The sequence below is a fragment of the Neoarthrinium moseri genome (assembly GCF_022829205.1).
Source record: "Neoarthrinium moseri strain CBS 164.80 chromosome Unknown scaffold31_Wmoseri_CBS_16480, whole genome shotgun sequence".
Lineage (NCBI taxonomy): Eukaryota > Fungi > Ascomycota > Sordariomycetes > Amphisphaeriales > Apiosporaceae > Neoarthrinium > Neoarthrinium moseri.
In genome coordinates, this window is record NW_026055145.1 from 239,848 (window position 1) to 258,152 (window position 18,305).

The 18,305-nt window shown below is 53.7% G+C and overlaps 5 protein-coding genes across 5 annotated transcripts; 2 read left to right on the forward strand and 3 right to left on the reverse strand.

The window, feature by feature from the left end:
* Nucleotides 1–406: 406 nt before the first annotated feature.
* On the forward strand, nt 407–6,198 carry JN550_007831 (uncharacterized protein; the record flags this gene model as incomplete). The annotated part of the gene is made up of 4 exons (XM_049319725.1): nt 407–3,036; nt 3,088–3,326; nt 3,377–4,842; nt 4,891–6,198. The coding sequence occupies 4 exons, from the start codon at nt 407–409 to the stop codon at nt 6,196–6,198; spliced, it is 5,643 nt and encodes a 1,880-aa protein (XP_049170187.1).
* Nucleotides 6,199–8,286: 2,088 nt separating this feature from the next.
* Nucleotides 8,287–9,856, forward strand: JN550_007832 (uncharacterized protein; the record flags this gene model as incomplete). The annotated part of the gene is made up of 2 exons (XM_049319726.1): nt 8,287–8,319; nt 8,375–9,856. 2 exons carry the CDS (start codon nt 8,287–8,289, stop codon nt 9,854–9,856), a joined length of 1,515 nt encoding a protein of 504 aa, XP_049170188.1.
* A 1,000-nt stretch (nt 9,857–10,856) lies between these two features.
* On the reverse strand, nt 10,857–12,914 carry JN550_007833 (uncharacterized protein; the record flags this gene model as incomplete). Its single annotated transcript, XM_049319727.1, has 3 exons — nt 10,857–11,385; nt 11,502–12,201; nt 12,740–12,914. 3 exons carry the CDS (start codon nt 12,912–12,914, stop codon nt 10,857–10,859), a joined length of 1,404 nt encoding a protein of 467 aa, XP_049170189.1.
* Nucleotides 12,915–13,684: 770 nt separating this feature from the next.
* Nucleotides 13,685–15,766, reverse strand: JN550_007834 (uncharacterized protein; the record flags this gene model as incomplete). Its single annotated transcript, XM_049319728.1, has 1 exon — nt 13,685–15,766. One exon carries the CDS (start codon nt 15,764–15,766, stop codon nt 13,685–13,687), a length of 2,082 nt encoding a protein of 693 aa, XP_049170190.1.
* Nucleotides 15,767–17,243: 1,477 nt separating this feature from the next.
* JN550_007835 (uncharacterized protein) lies at nt 17,244–18,305 on the reverse strand (the record flags this gene model as incomplete). Its single annotated transcript, XM_049319729.1, has 4 exons — nt 17,244–17,426; nt 17,501–17,628; nt 17,708–17,977; nt 18,143–18,305. 4 exons carry the CDS (start codon nt 18,303–18,305, stop codon nt 17,244–17,246), a joined length of 744 nt encoding a protein of 247 aa, XP_049170191.1.

Genomic DNA, 18,305 nt, shown 5'->3' on the forward strand with positions numbered 1-18,305 from the left:
CATTTCTGCAGCACGTGCCTACCTGAGGTAGGTTTGGTACCTGTGTAAGTGATAGGTAAGTACCGTGACTAGATACTCGAAGGTTTTGGGGCCCAGTTAAGGGTAGTAGTAGTAGTCTACAGCGGGAGTTTGCCTAGGTACCGTGGAATCCCTGGCGTGGGGTCGAGGCCCCAGGGGTCCAATCCAATGAAACCCACGCCCGCTAACAAGTTAGTTACCTGGCGAGGCGAACTGGCAGCCAGGGCAGCTAGCTACAGGCAACGTAATCCGCAAGTCGCGAATAGTCTCATGTTCGCCGCCCTGTCTTCCAACGGCCACGGTTGAGCCAGCTATGCTCTCCAGCCCTCGCGAACGCCCCGGAGAAGATCTCATGTTGCCGCGATCCGTCCCGCCCTAAAGACGAGCCATGAGCCTCGAAACTGGCCCCGTCGGGTCCCTGTCCCCCGAGAGCTCTGGACGCAACACCCCAGTGCCCCGACAATGGAGGAACCAGCTCAGCGTCGAGGACACGCCGACCAAGGACAAGGCCTACCGAAAGTACGCCTCCGGCGTGGAACGCGCCCTGTCCCTCTTTGAGACGGCCCTGCAGGAGTGGGCAGACTACATCTCCTTCCTCAGCCGCCTGCTCAAGGCTCTCCAGGCCCGTCATACCAACATCACCACGATTCCCTCGAAAGCACTCGTCGCAAAGCGTCTATCGCAATGCCTCAATCCTTCACTGCCGTCGGGCGTGCATCAGAAGGCACTGGAGGTCTACAACTACGTCTTCTCTGTCATTGGCACAGAAGGACTTTCCCGGGACCTCCCCCTGTATCTCCCCGGTCTGGCCTCGACACTCTCGTTTGCCTCGCTGACCGTACGAGCCCCGTTTCTCGATCTTCTCGAGAAGTACTTCTTGAAGTTGGACTCCCGGTCTTTGCGCCCAGCTATGAAGGCCGTGGTCATGGCCATGCTGCCCGGCCTGGAGGATGAGACTAGCGAAGACTTCGACCGGACTCTGAAGCTGTTGGAAAATTTCAAGGTTGCAATTCGCACCGACACACGAGAGATCACCACCACACATTCCACCGGAGACGAGTTCTTCTGGCAATGCTTCTTTCTGGCGTCCATCACCAGTCAGAGTCGTCGGCCTGGCGCCTTGGCCTACCTTGTGCGGAACCTACCGAAACTTGGACATTCTCTTCCGCACGAGCATGCGGCAGGCAAAGTTGCGGCTCCTGACAGTGAAGAGGATGACCTCTCCGAACAGCTGGCAGATTTGGTCACTTCTCCTGAGCCAGGGTTGCTGCTCCGTTGTTTCGCTGCAGGGCTAGCCGATGATCAGCTTCTGATTCAGAGAGGTTTTCTGGACCTTCTAGTGACCCATCTGCCGTTACATTCCAAGGTATTGCAGAAAAAGGTCAAACCTGAAGACTTTGAGCTGCTTCTTCGAGCTGCGGCTGGCGTTGTTACTCGGAGAGATATGAGTCTAAATCGGAGATTGTGGGCCTGGTTTCTAGGACCTGAACCGCTGAGCAATGACAACGAAACCGGGCTTGAGTCACCCAGTTCCCCTTCTGGAAATCACCAAAGTTACTTCGCATCCAAGACGAACTACTTCGAGGAATATGGCCTCCAACCCTTGACACAAGCGCTTCTATCGATGATCAAGTCTGCTTCTGATACTAACCCTACCGAGAGAGCACGCCCGTATCGAATATGCCTCTCTCTGATGGATAGGTGGGAGATTGGCGGATTGGTGGTCCCAGAAATTTTCCTACCTATTATCAGAAGCGTTAAAGACTTCAAGGCTCGCGCTGCTGGGAGAACCGAGTTTCATGAAGTCCTGCGTAGTGCCAACGTCTTCTTCGATGGTGTTGAAAGTGGACTTATTTATGGCGAACTGGTCGGTCTTGTAGCTCAAGCTATCGGCCCTGGAAACATTTCCTATACGGAACGCGTCGATAACCTGGGACTGGTTCAGTTCATCATGGCGCATTTCAACATCCGAGAAGAAGAGATGGTGACCATACATGCTCCTTTGGCAGCTCTGTCGATCCTCGCGATGTTAGAAGACTCGAAAGAACGTGGTCTTCGCATACCGGCAGACAAAGATAGGGGCGAACCCACTTTGTCGGATCAAGCCTTAACTATCGCCCTCGGACTCTTGGATCTGGTACCTGAACGAGCATTTCCAGCCAAATCCGGACAGAGGGATTCTGTGGGCTCCATTGAGGCTCCCATTGTGGCCTCAATGTCCAACCACGAACTTCTCAAGAAGATCAAGAGTTTCTACATCGCCGATCAAGGAAACCTTGAGGCTGTGCCTCTCCCCTTTTCAACCCGGAATGTTGGTGAACTCTTGCTACAAAAGACATGTAGCTTGGTGTGTGACTGTCTTTCTGCAAAGACGATACCACAAGCCTTGGCGGTTAGAACTCACGTTCTCTCTCTACTTCTGTCGAAGGTGCCTCAAGAGTACCCATTGAACACCGAAAGTCTCCTGTCGCACATGCAGTCGAGCCTCGCAGGGAGCGATTTGCATTTTGTTGGCTTCAAATCCTTGCTGTCGCTTTCTACACAATTGTACACCAGTGCCAGGACGTCATCATCGTCTCTCTCAGGGTTGGTCGAGTCTCTCGTTCGTCATGCATGGGGGTTCCTCTCCTTGTCTGAACCAAAGTATCATGTTGAGACCGTTCGATGCCTCTGGCAACTACAGTCAGCACTTGGGCCAGAGAACCGTGATATCGAAAGTGCAATTGCGGCTTTGATGTTGAAGAATGATACAACGGGCACATTCGCCATTCGTCCGGCAGATGCGGGACGAAGCTTTAGTATCCTATGGTCCCATACGCTGCAAGATAGTGTCGACCGCCGAGCACCCAAAACACCAACAACCGATGGAAAGATGCAACTCAGGCTTTCTGGGCAGGATTACTATGAGGTTATGCTGACAAGACCTTTGTTTCTGATGCTGGATTCGCTGCTGGACGATCGGACACAACTTTTTATGGCGGTTAAGACATGGCTGAACAACATGATTGGTATTGAGAAGTGAGTAATAATGTCAGGCTGCTTTGGGCCTACCAGCTAAGATTTTGTTAGGTTGTTCCTGGTGTTTGTCACCAAGCTGTCCCAGCTTCGATTTTTGCGAAGCTTACCAAAGACATCAAGCGCAGATTCGGCGAAGCAGTCCATTGCTTTCTCACCAGATGATGACCTCGACATGGGTTTGTATTACCTCCGCACACTTTCCAACATGTTCCGCTGGGCCCCCGATGCCTTCTATGGCGTTCTCGCGACTCGCATCATCGAAGAACCAGAAGCCAGCCTGGCAGAGATCAGTAAGTTCTGTTTGGCCCAAGTGCAGAGGCTGCCTACTGATCTATGGTAGCTGGTACGGAAAGCGACATTTCGCTTCAGGAGTTCTTCCTCCATGTCTGTATGAGATGTATCGCTGGCAACAAATTTCCTGAGGATTCGCAGGTGCAACTACGGATTGCGCAACTCCACAGGTGTTCTTTGACTCTATTGCATCAAATCCTCTTAAACCCTTATGCGGAGCCTCTTTCAGGACTACACCTAGAGAACATCCTGATCGACCGACTGCATCAGTCACTCAGCGGTCCAGATCCCTACATACAGGTCTTATTACTGGATGTTGTATTCGCATCCCTCAAGTTGCGGGATGTATCCCCTAATGAGCTACCATCCTCGCCAACAGGGGAGAAACGAGCTTTGAGCTACCCATCAGGCAGCATGCGATTATCCTCCACCACGATTGAGAATATACCAGAGATCACAGCGCCGCCTCCCTCTCTGCTGAAGTGCATACAAGCGGGACTGAGCTCCGCCAGCAGTCGTCCTGTGTTAGACAGCTGGGTTAGCTTCTTGACAGAGTGCCTCCCGCTATATTTCAACACTATCTTCCAAGTACTGATGCCGCTGGTGGAGACCCTGTGCGAACAGGTCCGAAGTACTTTCGAAGACCTACAAAGGATTTTCAGGCAAAACGCCAAGACAACCGTTGGGCTCAACGCCCCAGAGTCTACTCTGATCTCGTTGCTCAATGCACTCGAGCAGGTCCTAGCGAAGGCCCACGATCAGCTGCTGGCAGAGGAGGCTAGAGCCCAAATCGTCAAAAGCCCAGATCAACAATCACAGGGATTTTTCGGGAACATGGTGTCTGGAGTCTTCAACTCGGAAGCTCCACAGTCTCGCAGTGCCACTGCAAACGATAGATTGACCGTATTGCTTGCGTTCCAGGATGCAGTCCGTATTTGTTTCAGGATTTGGTCGTGGGGCCAAGGAAGCGAAGCATCAAGCTTGGATAGCAGCTCATCATCATCCTTCAATTACACATCCCTGCGCATGCGTAATCGCGCTCGACGCCTTCTCGAGCACGTTTTCGCAGCCGAAGCGCTGGAATGCTTAGAGACTGTCGTTGACATATGGCAAGCCTCGTTGGCCAGCCCCGATGCATCAAAGCATTCCGAGGTCTTCAACCTACTCCCTGCCTTAGACGGTTCCAGGCCAAGGCACACGATACCAGCAATCTTCAACGCGATCTACAGTCGCACGAACCCCAATGCGCTTGAGCCATCGCGTAAATCGACATTGACGATATCTCTGCAGGACACGGACCTGGTCATATTCCTGGTCGACTACGCGAGGTCCCTGGAAGATGACGCCATGGACGAGATCTGGCAAGACTGCATGATCTTCCTGAAAGACCTGCTGGGCAACCCTTTCCCGCATCGACAAACACTACCTAGCTTATTGGAATTTGCGGCGATCTTGGGAGAGAAAGTCGACAACACTAACTTTGGAGAGCAGCGGAAGATGCGAAGAGAACTCGGTGTAAGTTGAATGCATACCTCATCCGTAAGCACTAACTAAAAGTAACAGGATCTCTTTCTTCGTCTATTAACTGCTCTCTTTACAACCCGACCGACAGCATTTACCGAGACATCGGCTAATTCTCACTCCGACAAGTCGAGGAATGACGAGCGTCGGGCACTGTCTCCAAGCGCAAGGGCTGACGATGTTGTGGGCATTCTATCAACCATCGTCCCAAATCTTCCCAAGATTCTAGTGGAGTCCGACAGGGTCTTGACTGCAGCAAGTGCGATTTCGACCAACGTGATTGGACCGTCCATTCGTTCGAAGGGATTCCCGGAGACCATATCCAAGGGAACATTGACCCTCTTGCAGGAACTCACCAGGTTACCCAATAATCAAAAGACGTGGAAGAAGGATATTGGCGATGCGTTCAATGACGCAAGATTCTTTGGATCATCGGTCAATTTGGTTCAAAATGATTGGCTACCGCTTCTCAAGCAGTGGACTATCGCAGACAAGGAACGCATGACTGAGATTCTCAGCCGTATCACACCTCCCACAACGGCAGGCATCGTCTTTGGCGTGGGTGCCACATCAGCAAGGCTGGAAGCAGATCGCAAGACGCAACTCAACCTCCGCCGTGCGGCAACGCTGGTTCTTGCCTCGCCTATCGACGCCTTCGTGGCGGATCTTCCAACAATAACAGAGCGGCTAGTTGAGCTGCTCGCGGCTACCTCGACCTCGTCTCCTTCGTCCACTACACGTGCCGAAATCTATATGCTAGTCAGGGCACTGGTGCTCCGCACATCAGCGGTTCACCTGTCACCCCTTTGGCCCATTATGAATGCTGAGCTCCATGCCGCCATCTCATCAGTTGTGGCGCCAGATCACAGTGCATCCAGCGATACGTTCAACAACCCTTCAATACTTCAAGCATGCAAACTTCTCGACCTGCTCATCTGTGTGGCTCCAGATGACTTCCAGCTCCACGAGTGGCTCTTTGTCACCGATACCATAGACGCAATCTACCGCTCGCCATCATACCAGCCCATTGCGCTAGTGGACGAACTCTCCGAGGAGCTGGGCAACAGCTCCATAGCCAACAACTCGACCCTGCAGACCGAGAGCGCGGCCATCATGGCAGCCTCGGGGTCGCACCGCCGACCGCTTCTGGGACCCGGCGGCATCCCTGACGAGATGAGCATGGACCGCAAAGATGAGCTCGTCGCCAAGATCCTGCGGCCCTTCTTCGGTCAGCTGAGTATCTTCGCCTTCGAGAGCACCTACGCCATGGGCCCCGTGGACGAGGACGGCGCGCTCGTCGGGCTTCTGCGCGACCTCTTTGACGAGCGGAGCATCGTCAAGGCTTTGTAGGGCAAGCCGAGTAGGGCCGAGAGGGAGAAGGCCAGGAGAACACTGAGTCTGAGAGCTCGGAGCACGTGGGTGTAAAATTAGATGTTTAGAATAGACTTTGCTCGGCGAGCATGGGAAAATTATCGAAGACTATTTTTACCATTTGACTGCTTGGAGCACTACAGGAGTTTCTTGAACGAGTGCTCGTCTGTCATTGATTGCTCTTTTTGTGTCGTAATACACATGGCGATATGCAGAAAACCATGCAGCCAGCTGAGTTCCCTCAGCCAACAACATCATTGACACAAACGCCGCAGCGAGCAGAGACCATAGCCCACTCTGGTGAACATAATTCCCAGCATTGTTTGGGTTATGCTGGCTGCCTGTGGTACCACCCTGACCTGTCCTGTCCGCAAGGCCATCTCTAACAAGTGCCGTGCTCACACTCCTTTCCATTATCGAAACTAACGATGCGAAGCCAAGCTAATCTTCTGATATAGTTGTATGCGGTCGAGTTTCCACGGTCATGCGCCGCTCCCCCACCGTACACCTCGATATCCAACCTTCCATCGTCCCACCCACGAATTGTCGTAGCGTTATGGAGGACTCCATAACAGTTCCTGCTCCACAGGTCACGGGCGTCGCCGAGTGCAGAACAGGGCGGTATGTCCCTGGCGTTTGGACATTCGCACTTATTGCCAAAGTTTCTCTTAGCGGCCGCCTTCGGAAGGTCTCCGATGCACTCGCTAGTCAAGGCTTTGGAGCATGCTCCATCGTCGGAACGCAGTTTTGCGGCTACTCGACCCCGTCTGGCTGCCAGCCAAACACGTAACTGTGCCAGTCTTCGTGGATAGGAGATGACCAATAAGGGGACAGCAGCGACAAAGGGGCGTCAAAGCCACTTTCCCTCCAGTGTAGAACTTGTTGCCGTAGTCGGCGGCCAGAGTGGTCGAGTTCGCGAGTGGAAAGTCAGACACCACATCGATAGACCAGCACCATCCCGCGACAAGGCATGTGACAGAGTAAGGTTTTGAGATGTTGGGCCTGGCGAAAGGGAATTCGCTTGTCTTGTTGAGCTTGTTGAGGAGGGTATCATATCTAGGTTCATTCCAAGGAATTTTTGTCGTTTATAGCCTGAAACGTCGAGAGGGATCCCTCATCTACCGCTGTTGCTAGACTGGCCCGAACTAATATAAAGAGGGACCACTCGTACAATCGCAGACTTGAATGTATGCCTGAGCAATTTTGATGGTGCTACGGGAAGTATATAACGGATATTTATATCCAAAGGCTTGTTAAGTAGCCTAATAGGACACGAAGAAGGGTCTAGAATTTATAAGAGGGGAAAAAAGCAATAAAGCACATTGCTAAATTTAGATATTATATTAGTGTGAGCATAAATTAAGTTTATTTTCATGATCGACGCCATTCCTCCTCGGTCCGACGTGTCTTGTTCATGGTACGGCGCTCCACAACAACAAGTCCTAGATTGTCAGATGGAATAGGATCCCCAGGCGCAACAGGTATGAATGTTGCATTGTCAATGCTGGCCATTCCGGCGCAACGGCGCTTATCCGTACCACAGTAGCACTTTTGATAGCCCTGCAAGTCACAGATGATCAATCTGGCAACATACGTTTTGCTAGTCACTGTCAGCCATAGCCGCTGACACCTGTGCATTTAAGACATAACATTCCAGCATTAGTGCCGTATAAAGTGTTTATAAAACATATACATCGATGTTTAATAAATATAAAAGATTAAAAGTTTTAATAATTATAAATTAACATTTATTTAAAATAAAACTATTTTATTTTATATTTAATATTATATTTACGATAATTATATAAATTTATTAACGTGATTTATTATATCGTGTTTATAAGTAATATATACTTATTAATAGCTTGGTAGAAAATTTTGCACCTGGCAAACTAAAACTTGTAGCTGGCCGGACAGATCCTCCGCTAGCACGTAGTAGGGGCTTAACGAATCTTGTCGTTTCAAGGTTGTCCGCAGCGGTGGCCCCGGTCGCTATTCTCTCATTATATTCTCTGCATACCCACATTCGCGAAGCCTCGCTCCTATCCCGCCGTGACCGCCGCCATCATGAACAGACTGCCGCAAGAAATCATAGACCAAGTCGTCTCTTTCTTGCCGGGGGGGGCCAGATGTCGGGTGCACACCTGAGAAGCAGCCTTCCAGGGCGTCGTACGCGTGTATTTCCAACAAATTCCGCCATGCCGTCGAGTGCGGAAGTTTCAGAAGCCTCCGCATCAACAGTGGCGAGCTCCAAGACTTTGTGCTGAAATTCCCACCTCGCGGTCGACCCTTTCTACGAGAACTGTTCTTCAGCGTCGAGCTATATCAGGTCGACGCAGCCTTGGCCAAGCGCTTCGAGCGACCCGCAGAGACTGCGGCGGCAAGCAAGCAGTTCAGCCTCCAGATCAAGGAACTGTTTAGCGCTATCCACAAGCCAGATGGCATCGTGGGCCTGCGGCTATATATCTCTAATGTCACTCAAACCACGGCTAGCGCAGAGGACGAGTCCGGTAATGGATACGGCATCGACCTTGGGCACTACAGAGACTTGCGCTCACGCCTGACCCTACTTGATCCAGCAGCGCTGCCTCACCTCGATTGTGTGTCACATCTCACCTTCTCGAATTGGCAGCGCAAGCCTAGCCCTGCTGTCTATCTCGAGATAGCCGCTCGTTTGGCCGGACTTGAGAAGTTAGATCTTGTTCTCGATAGCTTCGAGATGCGGTATCCGGGACGCCTAAGAGACGACCGCAAAAGCCTGGCTCTTGCTCTTGAAACAAGATCGGAAGAAACTCAAACAACTTCTCATGCCATGCTGGACATGAGCCTTGATAGAGGCGCAATTATCCAGACACTACCTATGCCCAACCTCAGATATCCCTTGGAATATGATGTGCTCAGCTCGTCGCTGCGCACCTGGTCCCAACGACTGATCAGCTTCAGCGTCCGAGGTGTTGTCGACGAATCGCTATTCTGGCCCCATGCGCAGGACAACGTAGCCGCTGCTCCTCCAGAGTGGCGGCGAATGGAGTTCTTTGACGTGCAGCTCGAACGACACACTCCTTCCGGATGGTGGTACTTCATGCCAAAGGGCGAATCCCGGTACGGTGCTCCTCCACGCAACCCAGCGGAGGACCTGGAGGATCAGCCGCCCGAGTTCGCCGATGAGCCTCAGGACGGGGTCGATCCGTTCGACCAGGAAACTGAGGACCACTGGGACATGCACAGAAGGACCGATGGTGACGAGGACCATCGCATCCGCAACGTCCCCAACGAGGACACCATGCAGCCTCTGCTTGAGGCCTGGGCGAAGGCCTTGGCACGCATGCCCTTGCTTCGGCGGGCCAAGATCAGCTTCGAGGTGGAGATTCCCAACAGTGAGACACAGGATGAGGAAGATGTGAACATGGAGGACTGGGAGATTATCTACGAAGCGCCAGATCTGCAGGGTGCCAAATGGGAGAAACACTTGGAAGCGAGTGAGCGAGCCAGCAGACGTTTGATTTTCCACAACACGTGCGGTTGGCGGCCGGCTCAGCGCACAATGCATCTGTTGCAGCAGGTTGGTCTAGGAAGTCACCCGGGAACTGAAATGGCCATCTTGACGGTAAATGAGTGGAATAGAATTCTGCGATAAGTGGAGCCAGTTTATATACATCTAGCCTGCTACATTGCTCGCCGTCTCTTGTAACGGTGTTTGTTTTCATGGGTTGTGGGCTAAGTACTTGGAACAGATAACCGCCGGCAAAGACCGAGTGTTGTATGTTCTCGATTCTCGATTTGAGCCTCCTCAAGATTTTAGTGACCTGTGGATTCAGTGTGTTGCTCTTTCCCAACTCGGGTTTATCAATATGCAAGACTAACGAAAAGACCGGCGTTTTCGTTGAGAAAATTGGTTGTGAGAATTCAATATTCTCTTCACCAGTATTCTGTTAGAAAGCTGGCAATTTGTAGCCGTGCAGACGTGCAGCCGTTTATGATATTGTAGATGGGCGTATGGTGAGACCCAGGAGCAAACCAGTGTTCCAGAGTCTCAAGAACGCATTGGTTGTTTCGACCGGTATCTTTGAGTCTTGAGAAAGGCAAGCTGCAATGACCTAAAGGTGCCAGGCGAAGTTTGAATCGCTTACAACGATGCGAACAGTGGGAAGCTTGCTGGCGAATTCTCGCCCGCTACGTCTGGCTAAAGCAGGTGATTCTGTACGTGGATTTATTTTGCTAAATACACAAAAATGGTTCAATTCAAATCTTGTCGTGTTTATGACCTTTTGAAACTTCATGATCCACGCCTAATCCTGATTAGAGTGTACATTGCTGTTTCAATACTGAAGGAAGCCAGCTACGAACTGACATGACAAACGGTGGACCCGTTCCGAATATAATATTGGAAAGGAAACGAATTCTTTTGGACTATAGGTTGAAAATCTCCATACCCAAAATTGTGCCTTGTCGCCTTTGTAGATATATGGACACGAATCCTCCTGGGGATTTTTGTTTTTTGTTGGATTGTGTGCATATTTTGGGGCGTTCTATTGCAGTCCGATCCGATTTCTTATTTTCTATACCACATTATTTGGCAGTACCCCAGACTGAACCATCCCACTATTCCCAACCCCAACTCCGTATTCCAACCTATACTACCCGGAGACCCCCAGGCCGCCCAACGGCGCCCCTGGCCGAGCCAACGCACCCAGGCTTTCGAGCCTCCCCCACACGACCCTCGCCACGACGCTATCAAACGCCTCGCGCTCGATGACGGCCCCGAAGTGCAGGCACTTGACAACGCCGGCGAACTCGCGCGTCAGCGCCGCCAGCACGGCCGGGTCCAGGGCCAGGTCGGGCCCGTAGAGGCGCACCACCTCGAACCAGGCCTGGACGGGCGTCAGCTCGCGGTCGGGCGGGTTCAGCGCCGCGGCGAGCCCGTAGAGCCCGTCGAGCGTCAGGCCCCCGGCGCGCCACTCGATGCCGTGCATGTGCGGCTGAGCATGCGGGTGGCTCTTGAGCGCGGCTTTGGTCTCGTTGATGCGCGTGAAGACGGTCGGGGGTGCGTGCTGCAGCGCCATCGAGGTCGCCATCAGTGTGTGCCCATTTGCGGCGGCCTCTGGGTCGTATGATTCGTGCGTGTAGCAAGAGTGGTCGAAATGGCTCCAGCAGATGTGCTCGAGGCTGCAGTAGGTTTAGTCGTCAGTATATAGACCAAATAGCCTAAATGTTGATAAAGAGACAGTAACCCCCGAGGACACATGGAGAGTATCTGATTTAGACTATAAATCATCACGTACGCAAGGATGAAGTTAATGACCAGCGCTGTCTGTTCTTGTGTCAATCCGCCAGCCAGTGTCCGCATCGCGTCCTGAGTTGTTACAGTCGCCGCTGTTGTTCGGGTGGACTCGACCCCTAAAATACTTCCAGTGGTGGGTAACTCCGCTCCAGCAGCTTGGCTCGTCGCATTCGAGACTTTGTATGCTGGTGTCTGTAGCACATCACTCATTTCCATGCTGACCATATACTCCGGTTCCCACATAACGCTATTCTGTTCTTTGTCAATTGTCGGCGGTAGTGCGTCAACTACACCCAGCATGCTTGTGGTCATATCCAAGTTCCAGTCAATATCAAAGTCAAAATCGAAGTTTCCCACTGCCGGCACTTCTACAGCGGTCTTCACGGATGCCGATCTTGGAGATGATGCCGCTGATAGGCTGACCGCTCCCGATGCAACGGCCTTTCTCGACAGACGCTTTCTGATAGCGTCATTCTCGGTCCTGAGGGCCCGGCTCTCGGTCTCGGTCTGGTCGATCTGTTCGCGCAGGCGTGCAATGTCCATCTCGAGTTCCTTAGTGTAGTTGGCTTTGCGCTGCCGATGCTGCAGCTGTGCCTTGCGGACCTGGGCGCGGCGGTGCGCCTTGGCTCTCGCCGCGGCGTCGTCTGCCTGTTTCTGCTCTTGCGTAGCTGCTGCAGAGGCGTCTTCACTACTGCTGGTACCTAAGTTTGGGGTAGGAAAACAGCGTTAGCTGGAGCGTGAGAACCACGACATGTGTATAAGTCAAGGAAAGGAATATGTTCCAAGGCTTTGACACCTCAGTCTCACACGTTGAGGAGGGTCAGCAAATCAATGAAGAAAGAGGATGGCTCATAAATGGAAATAATGTAACACGGACGCTGATAGACTGGGGCATCGTGTGACCGGTTCGTTATGACACTTGCCAATGCCCCGGCAAATGGCCGAACTCTTGGATCCCGAGCAAACGAGCACCCCTGTGTGTTCGTATACTCCATCCGACTCGCACATCCCCGAGTCGGGCAACTCATGACCGTGCTTTGTATCCTCATCTAGACGGAAAGGGGAAAGAAGCATCTAACCCATTCGGACCCGGCATCTTTCCTCACTCCCTGGCCTGCATGTATAGGATAACAGGGGTATAGCACAGTGCAACGCTCTCTCACTCCAAGGCAGGTGTTCACTGTAGGAACCAACAAGACAAGACAGGATAGCATGACACAATGTGAATCACAAGCGTACCTGCGCCCACGCCGACGCTGGGCAGAAACGTAACATTGCCCCGCGCGCGATGCGTCTCCTTGCTGCGCTTCCAGAACTCCTCAAAGGAAGGGCGCTCCTCGAAGCCAAAGTTGCTGGCGCCGCTGCCGCCCAGCCCGCCGTCGTCCTCGGCAGCCACCGCCGGTGCGGTGGCCATTGGGGCCGTGGTAAAGAGGGCTGCGGCTTGGCGTGCCCTAGATGGACGGGATGCAGCTAGGTGAGATTGGAGCAAATAGACTCTCTCGCGAGATGTGAACAGCTTTCTGCCGATGGCCGGCTGTTACTGTACCTGCGTGCCGGAGCACGGCGCATCCAAACGCAAATGGCGGAAGGAGTATACGGCACCTGGTTCAAGCTGGGCGTTACTGGATGGCTGGCCATAGATGGCGCGGGTCAGCCTTGGCGTCCTAAGTTAGTTTCTGGGCTCGTGTGTTGTGGTGGAAACAGTATGCACGATTTGGAATCTGTAGCGTGGTGTGTAATCAATTGGTTCGTTTTCGGGAAGGCGGTGGTTGTTTTGGAGTGGTAAGCAGCCAATCGCTGGATGATGCCAATCCTTCGCGGAAGTTGCCGCTCGGGTTAGAGTGTTGACGGCATGGGTGAACCAGCTTCGCGACTAGTCAAAACTCGAGAGTATTGTGTTCAGCAGCATGGGCGGCGGTGGCACTATGTGTTCCCTATAATGGAGTATAGACGCCAAGACGGGGGCATGGCCGAAAAGAGGATAGAGGGATGTGCTGAAAACCATGATCGTATATAGCTATAGCAAAGTGTATATCTGTATACTATCGACAAGATGACCCATTCTGTCCGGAACGCCATACACTATGCCTCAAATGCGGTATCAATTGCTTTTCCTTTGGTTCCGGGCCTCTTGAGAACCGCCCTGCCTTGACGCCTGTGAAAATGCAAAGCCATGATCTCGTACTAATCATCCAGACCAACCTCGTCGTCTGTTGCGGTATCCTCTTCGACGTCTTCCTCGTTGACGACTTCTTCTTCATCTTCGCTGTCGTCTGAGTCATCGGGGTTCAAGCCCGGGATGCTCTTCCATTGCAAGTAGTCTGGCTCAACCCAGTGCTTGCTCGTTGGGAGCTGATAGGGATCGAACGGGAAGAAGGAGTCTAGCTGCTGCCAGCTCTCGTCACTGAGGTCTAACCCAGACTCACGAAGAGCTCCGCCGTTCGCATATGCCGTTGAGACGAATTGGGATAGTCGTAGGCGCTTGTTGGCCTCGATAAGCGGGTAGACATACATGAATCGGAAGCGGTGGGCGAGTAAAGCAAACTGCTCAACGATAGCAGGCGAACACACCTTGAGAGGGTTCAGCTTCGAGTAGATGTTCCGCCGGAGGACATCTTTGACATCTGCCTCCCACTCTATGTCTTGGTCTAGATATGAGGAGGGGTCCTCTCTATCGACGTCGTCGGGGACAGAGTGCACCAGATCCTGCCACCGGAAGCAGAAGATGTACATCAAGGCCTGCGTCAATGAGTAAAAGGCCGAATACCGGCGTACGTCCGGGCCACGGCATGTGACTTCGTAGACGGTGCGCATTTGATCGAGATGGTGCCCAAGGACTGTAAAGATGGTGCGGACAACGTGGCCAGGGACCTGGGCCCCTCGGGCCACAAAGCTAGCCAAGTATGCACACGCAGCCTGCCGCAACACCAAAGGCCGCTGTGACTCGAAAGCAATGTTGATGCAGGTACCGCAAAAGGCATCGACCATGTATTCTGATTTCTGAGCGAAGTGGAAAATGAGGAACTGCGTGTGGCGAGATTTGTAGGTAGGCAGGATTATGTGGGAGAACTCATTGATGAGCTCCACGAAAGCCTCGTGGGCCTGGTCGGATTCGGGGTCCGAGAATAACGGGCTGTTGACGGCGAAGAGGGAGTCCATGATGGCGTCCATCTTCTCGATGTTATCCTTGACAGCCTTGACTTTGGCGAACTCGTCCTCTTCCTCCTCGTCGCTGGCCGTCGACTCTATGTCACTCTCGTCGTCATCGTCGCCCTGCAGTGCAGCTGCCGCTTGGGAGTTCTGGAGGGCCAGAGCGACCATGGCTCCCATGTCATCGTCCAAGTCGTCCAGATCCGTCTGCATCTGAACATCAATCTGCAGCAGTCGGTTCACAATAAGATCCATAATATCAGTTCGGAGCTTTGTGGCATATTGGCGGAGTCTGAGGAGGTTATCGACATAGGCCAGATGTGTCCGTGTGGATTCATCATGAAACGGGAACTTCTTGGTAATGACGGACCCGAGGACGGCGTTGGCGGCAGGGAAGACCTGAAGCAGATACTGCAAGGCCAAATGCATACGCTCTTGCATGCGCTCTTTGGTGACAGGAGGGAAGCCGGGTACCGCCCAGGCACTGGGCCGAGATTCCACAAAGTTGTCCACCAGCGACAACGTCACCTGTTCCAAGTAGGACCCCTGGGCGCTGACCAGGGCGGCCAGGAACTGGGTATAGACCTTGGCAAACTGGTCATCGCGTCCGAGCCACTGGCACTGCAGCACGCTCTTGACGAGGCCGCTCGCGGACCTGCCGAGATGCGGCACGAAGCTGGCGAGTGCGACCATGTAGACCTTGAGTTCCTGGCGCCGCTTCTCTGGCAGGGTCAGGTCGGCGTCCTCGTCATCGTCCTCGTCGTAGAAGTGCTGCTTGCCCGAGAGGGTCTCCTTGAGGATGTCGTACTCCTCATCGTCGCCGCGGGCGTGGCCGTCGAGGGCGTCGGCGATCTCCTTCTTGACCTCGTCGACGGAGCGGGTGCCGACCTCGTGGATCTCGAGGTTCATGTCGAACTCGACCCTCTGGCGTTTGCGGGGGCTCTGGGACCCGTCCATGCTTCCGTCGGTGGGCAGAGTCTCATGGTCGGGGGCTTTCCGCTTGCCGAGGGCGGGCGAGGACTTGAGGATGGGCTTGAGCGGGGCCTGGGCGAGCTTGGCGGCGTGTCTCGACAGCGGCGCGACCGTGGACGTGGTTGTTGCTGTGGCGGCGGGCATCTGGGCAGGCATCGAGGTCGTGCCGTCGTGTCACGTCTCGTCAAACGTCACGTCACAGCCTCGGGGGGAGGGGCCTGGCCAGGAATGTGGGATCACGAGCAGTCGCTGCGGAAGGGGAAACAGCGGTCTTCTATCGTATGCTCTCTCCGGTATGCAGGAAATGAGTGTAGGGAGCGGTGGCACATCGCTGGCGGAGGCGGAGGCTGAGGAATGCAGTTCTGTGTTGCGCTGTGCTCGTGTAGCCGAAACGCCTCTGCTCTGCTAGGTCTGCTCTGTGGTTGATTCTGGGTGCAAGTTGCGAGACCCCAAATTTCGAGGGCGGTTCCCAAAAATTTGAATTTCGATAAGCACCACCACCAAAACCAACCGAAACCCAACCCAGCCCGCCGGCCGGGCCAGGCGCCATCGAGTTTTAAGAGGGTCCCGCGGGGCAGATGTGGCACGTGCGCTCGCGTGTAGGAGTCGTCCAGCGCGGGCAATCCCTGTATCTTACGGGCTTCTACGGGCTACGACGGGCTACTCCGCGACCAACGTCGAAAATGGCACACGACACACACACCGGGTCGTTCTCGTCCAGACCAGACCAGTCGTGGCATGACCGCAGAGACAGGTACTGCTCGATGTCAGACGTGTTAACGTCCCCTACGGCCAGTTCCACATCTCTATCAGACAGTCATTCCTTTGTCTACTTCCCGCAAATAGTTGTTTGACACCCGTTTCCCGCACAGTAATCAAAGTATACCCTTGACGTCACTCACCGTCTCTGGTTGCACACAACCCATCCCGGCAAATTCTCCGACGTTTGGCGCACGGGTTATGTTACAATCTTGACATTGGCAAGCTTACGTATATACTGTCCTCAGTCCTCAGCATTATAGCGCATGCTGGCGGCCAAATGAATCATTGGGCAAAGCGTACTCACACCAACCGTAGTTCACCATAGCCAGTCGCCACCAGGCACACAAGACAGGCTAGACGCCGCGCACTACAATTTGATACCGAGAGTATATAGCTAGGGTAAATATGGCTTGGGCGCAAAGGGCCGTGATCCTTGGCCACAAGCCGAGAAGATGACTGTCGAACTGAAGCTATGTTGCTGAGCCCTGGGATACGCTCCCAGGCAGAGCCTCAAAACCGAAAAAGGGGGGGAAACGCCCAAGGGGAATCTATGAAGAGCAAACAACCAAATAAGTCCTGACTTTTGCGCAATCCCTCTCCCGCCACCAGCCATGCCGTCCACGTCTCCCAAATCATTTGTACAAGTGCCAGATACCGCTCTCATTGACGGCTACAAGGGAGAACCCCCTCCGCATTGGCCCAGGTGCACCCAGGCCCACGCAGTCTCATACTTATACACGCTCAGAGCAGTATAGATGGCTGACAGAGGCCAGCCATCCACGGTATAGATGTAGAGCACCCCCGAAACCGCTCTTGATGCCTCATGCCGCCAGACGCAAACGGACGCTGCGCCAGGGACTTAGTAGGTCTCACCGGCCGCACCGTTGTGGCCTTGGCCGTACATGTAGCCCTCCCCGCCTTCGACCGACTCGCCGCCTTGGAAGCCTGAGCCGCCGGCGTTGGTCCCGCCGGGTGCACTTGCCCCGTAGCCTTGGCTACTTGGCCTGTTCTGTTGGTTTTCGCCTCTGTTGGACTGAGACTGCTGGGAAACGGTCAGCCATCTGCGTCGGGACAGGAGGAGTCGGGTGCCCGAGGGGGACACGGGGCATATATTACCTCTCGGTATTTTGACAGGTAGATCTTCAGAGCCTCTGCGTAGTTCTCGAACCCGAGAGAGGTCATGGCGAACAGGATATCTTCGCCGTTCACCGTCTTCCTCTTCTCCTGGTGGCACTTTTCCGAGGCTATCATGCAAGTCAGTCAGATGATGGCATGTTGACGAGCGTGCTTGCACGTGTCCCGTACGGGGGAATAACCACTCACCCTCGCTCGTGATGAAGCTGATGAACTCGCTCACGCATTCCTGCATGCACTCCTTGGCCTCCTTCGCAATCTTGGCATTCTCGGGGAGAGCCATCTTCATGATGCGGGCGACTGGTGCAAAGTTGCGAATGTTAGCATCGTAACAATCATACTTGTCCGCTTTGGAGGAAGCGCGCGGCGCTTTGGGCGACTGAGGCGGCGAATCGTTCGACATGGACGAGTTGCTCATGCGCGGCAGTCTCCAGCGCCTGAACCAATTGCGCGAGAATGCTCAGAAGCGATGCCAGTCAACGCTCACAACAGCTCACACCCACAGCTCTCATCAAGGGACCCCGTTCGTTGCTTTGCGGCAGAGCAGAACCACCCCCCATAGCAGCCGGCGCGCACAAACCAAGAATGGGCAGTGGGCAGAAGAGGCAGAGGGATCTCACTTACCATTGGCTATAGGCAACCACCTGTCCTGCTCCTTGACTTCGAACTCATAGCCGAGGCCGCTGGCGTGTGGGTCCTGAGGATCGTTCATTTGTGCTTCATCGCCGTCGGGTGACTGTACACCTGGCTCGACGTCCTTCGAAGGGGATTGGGGGGGATCCGACAT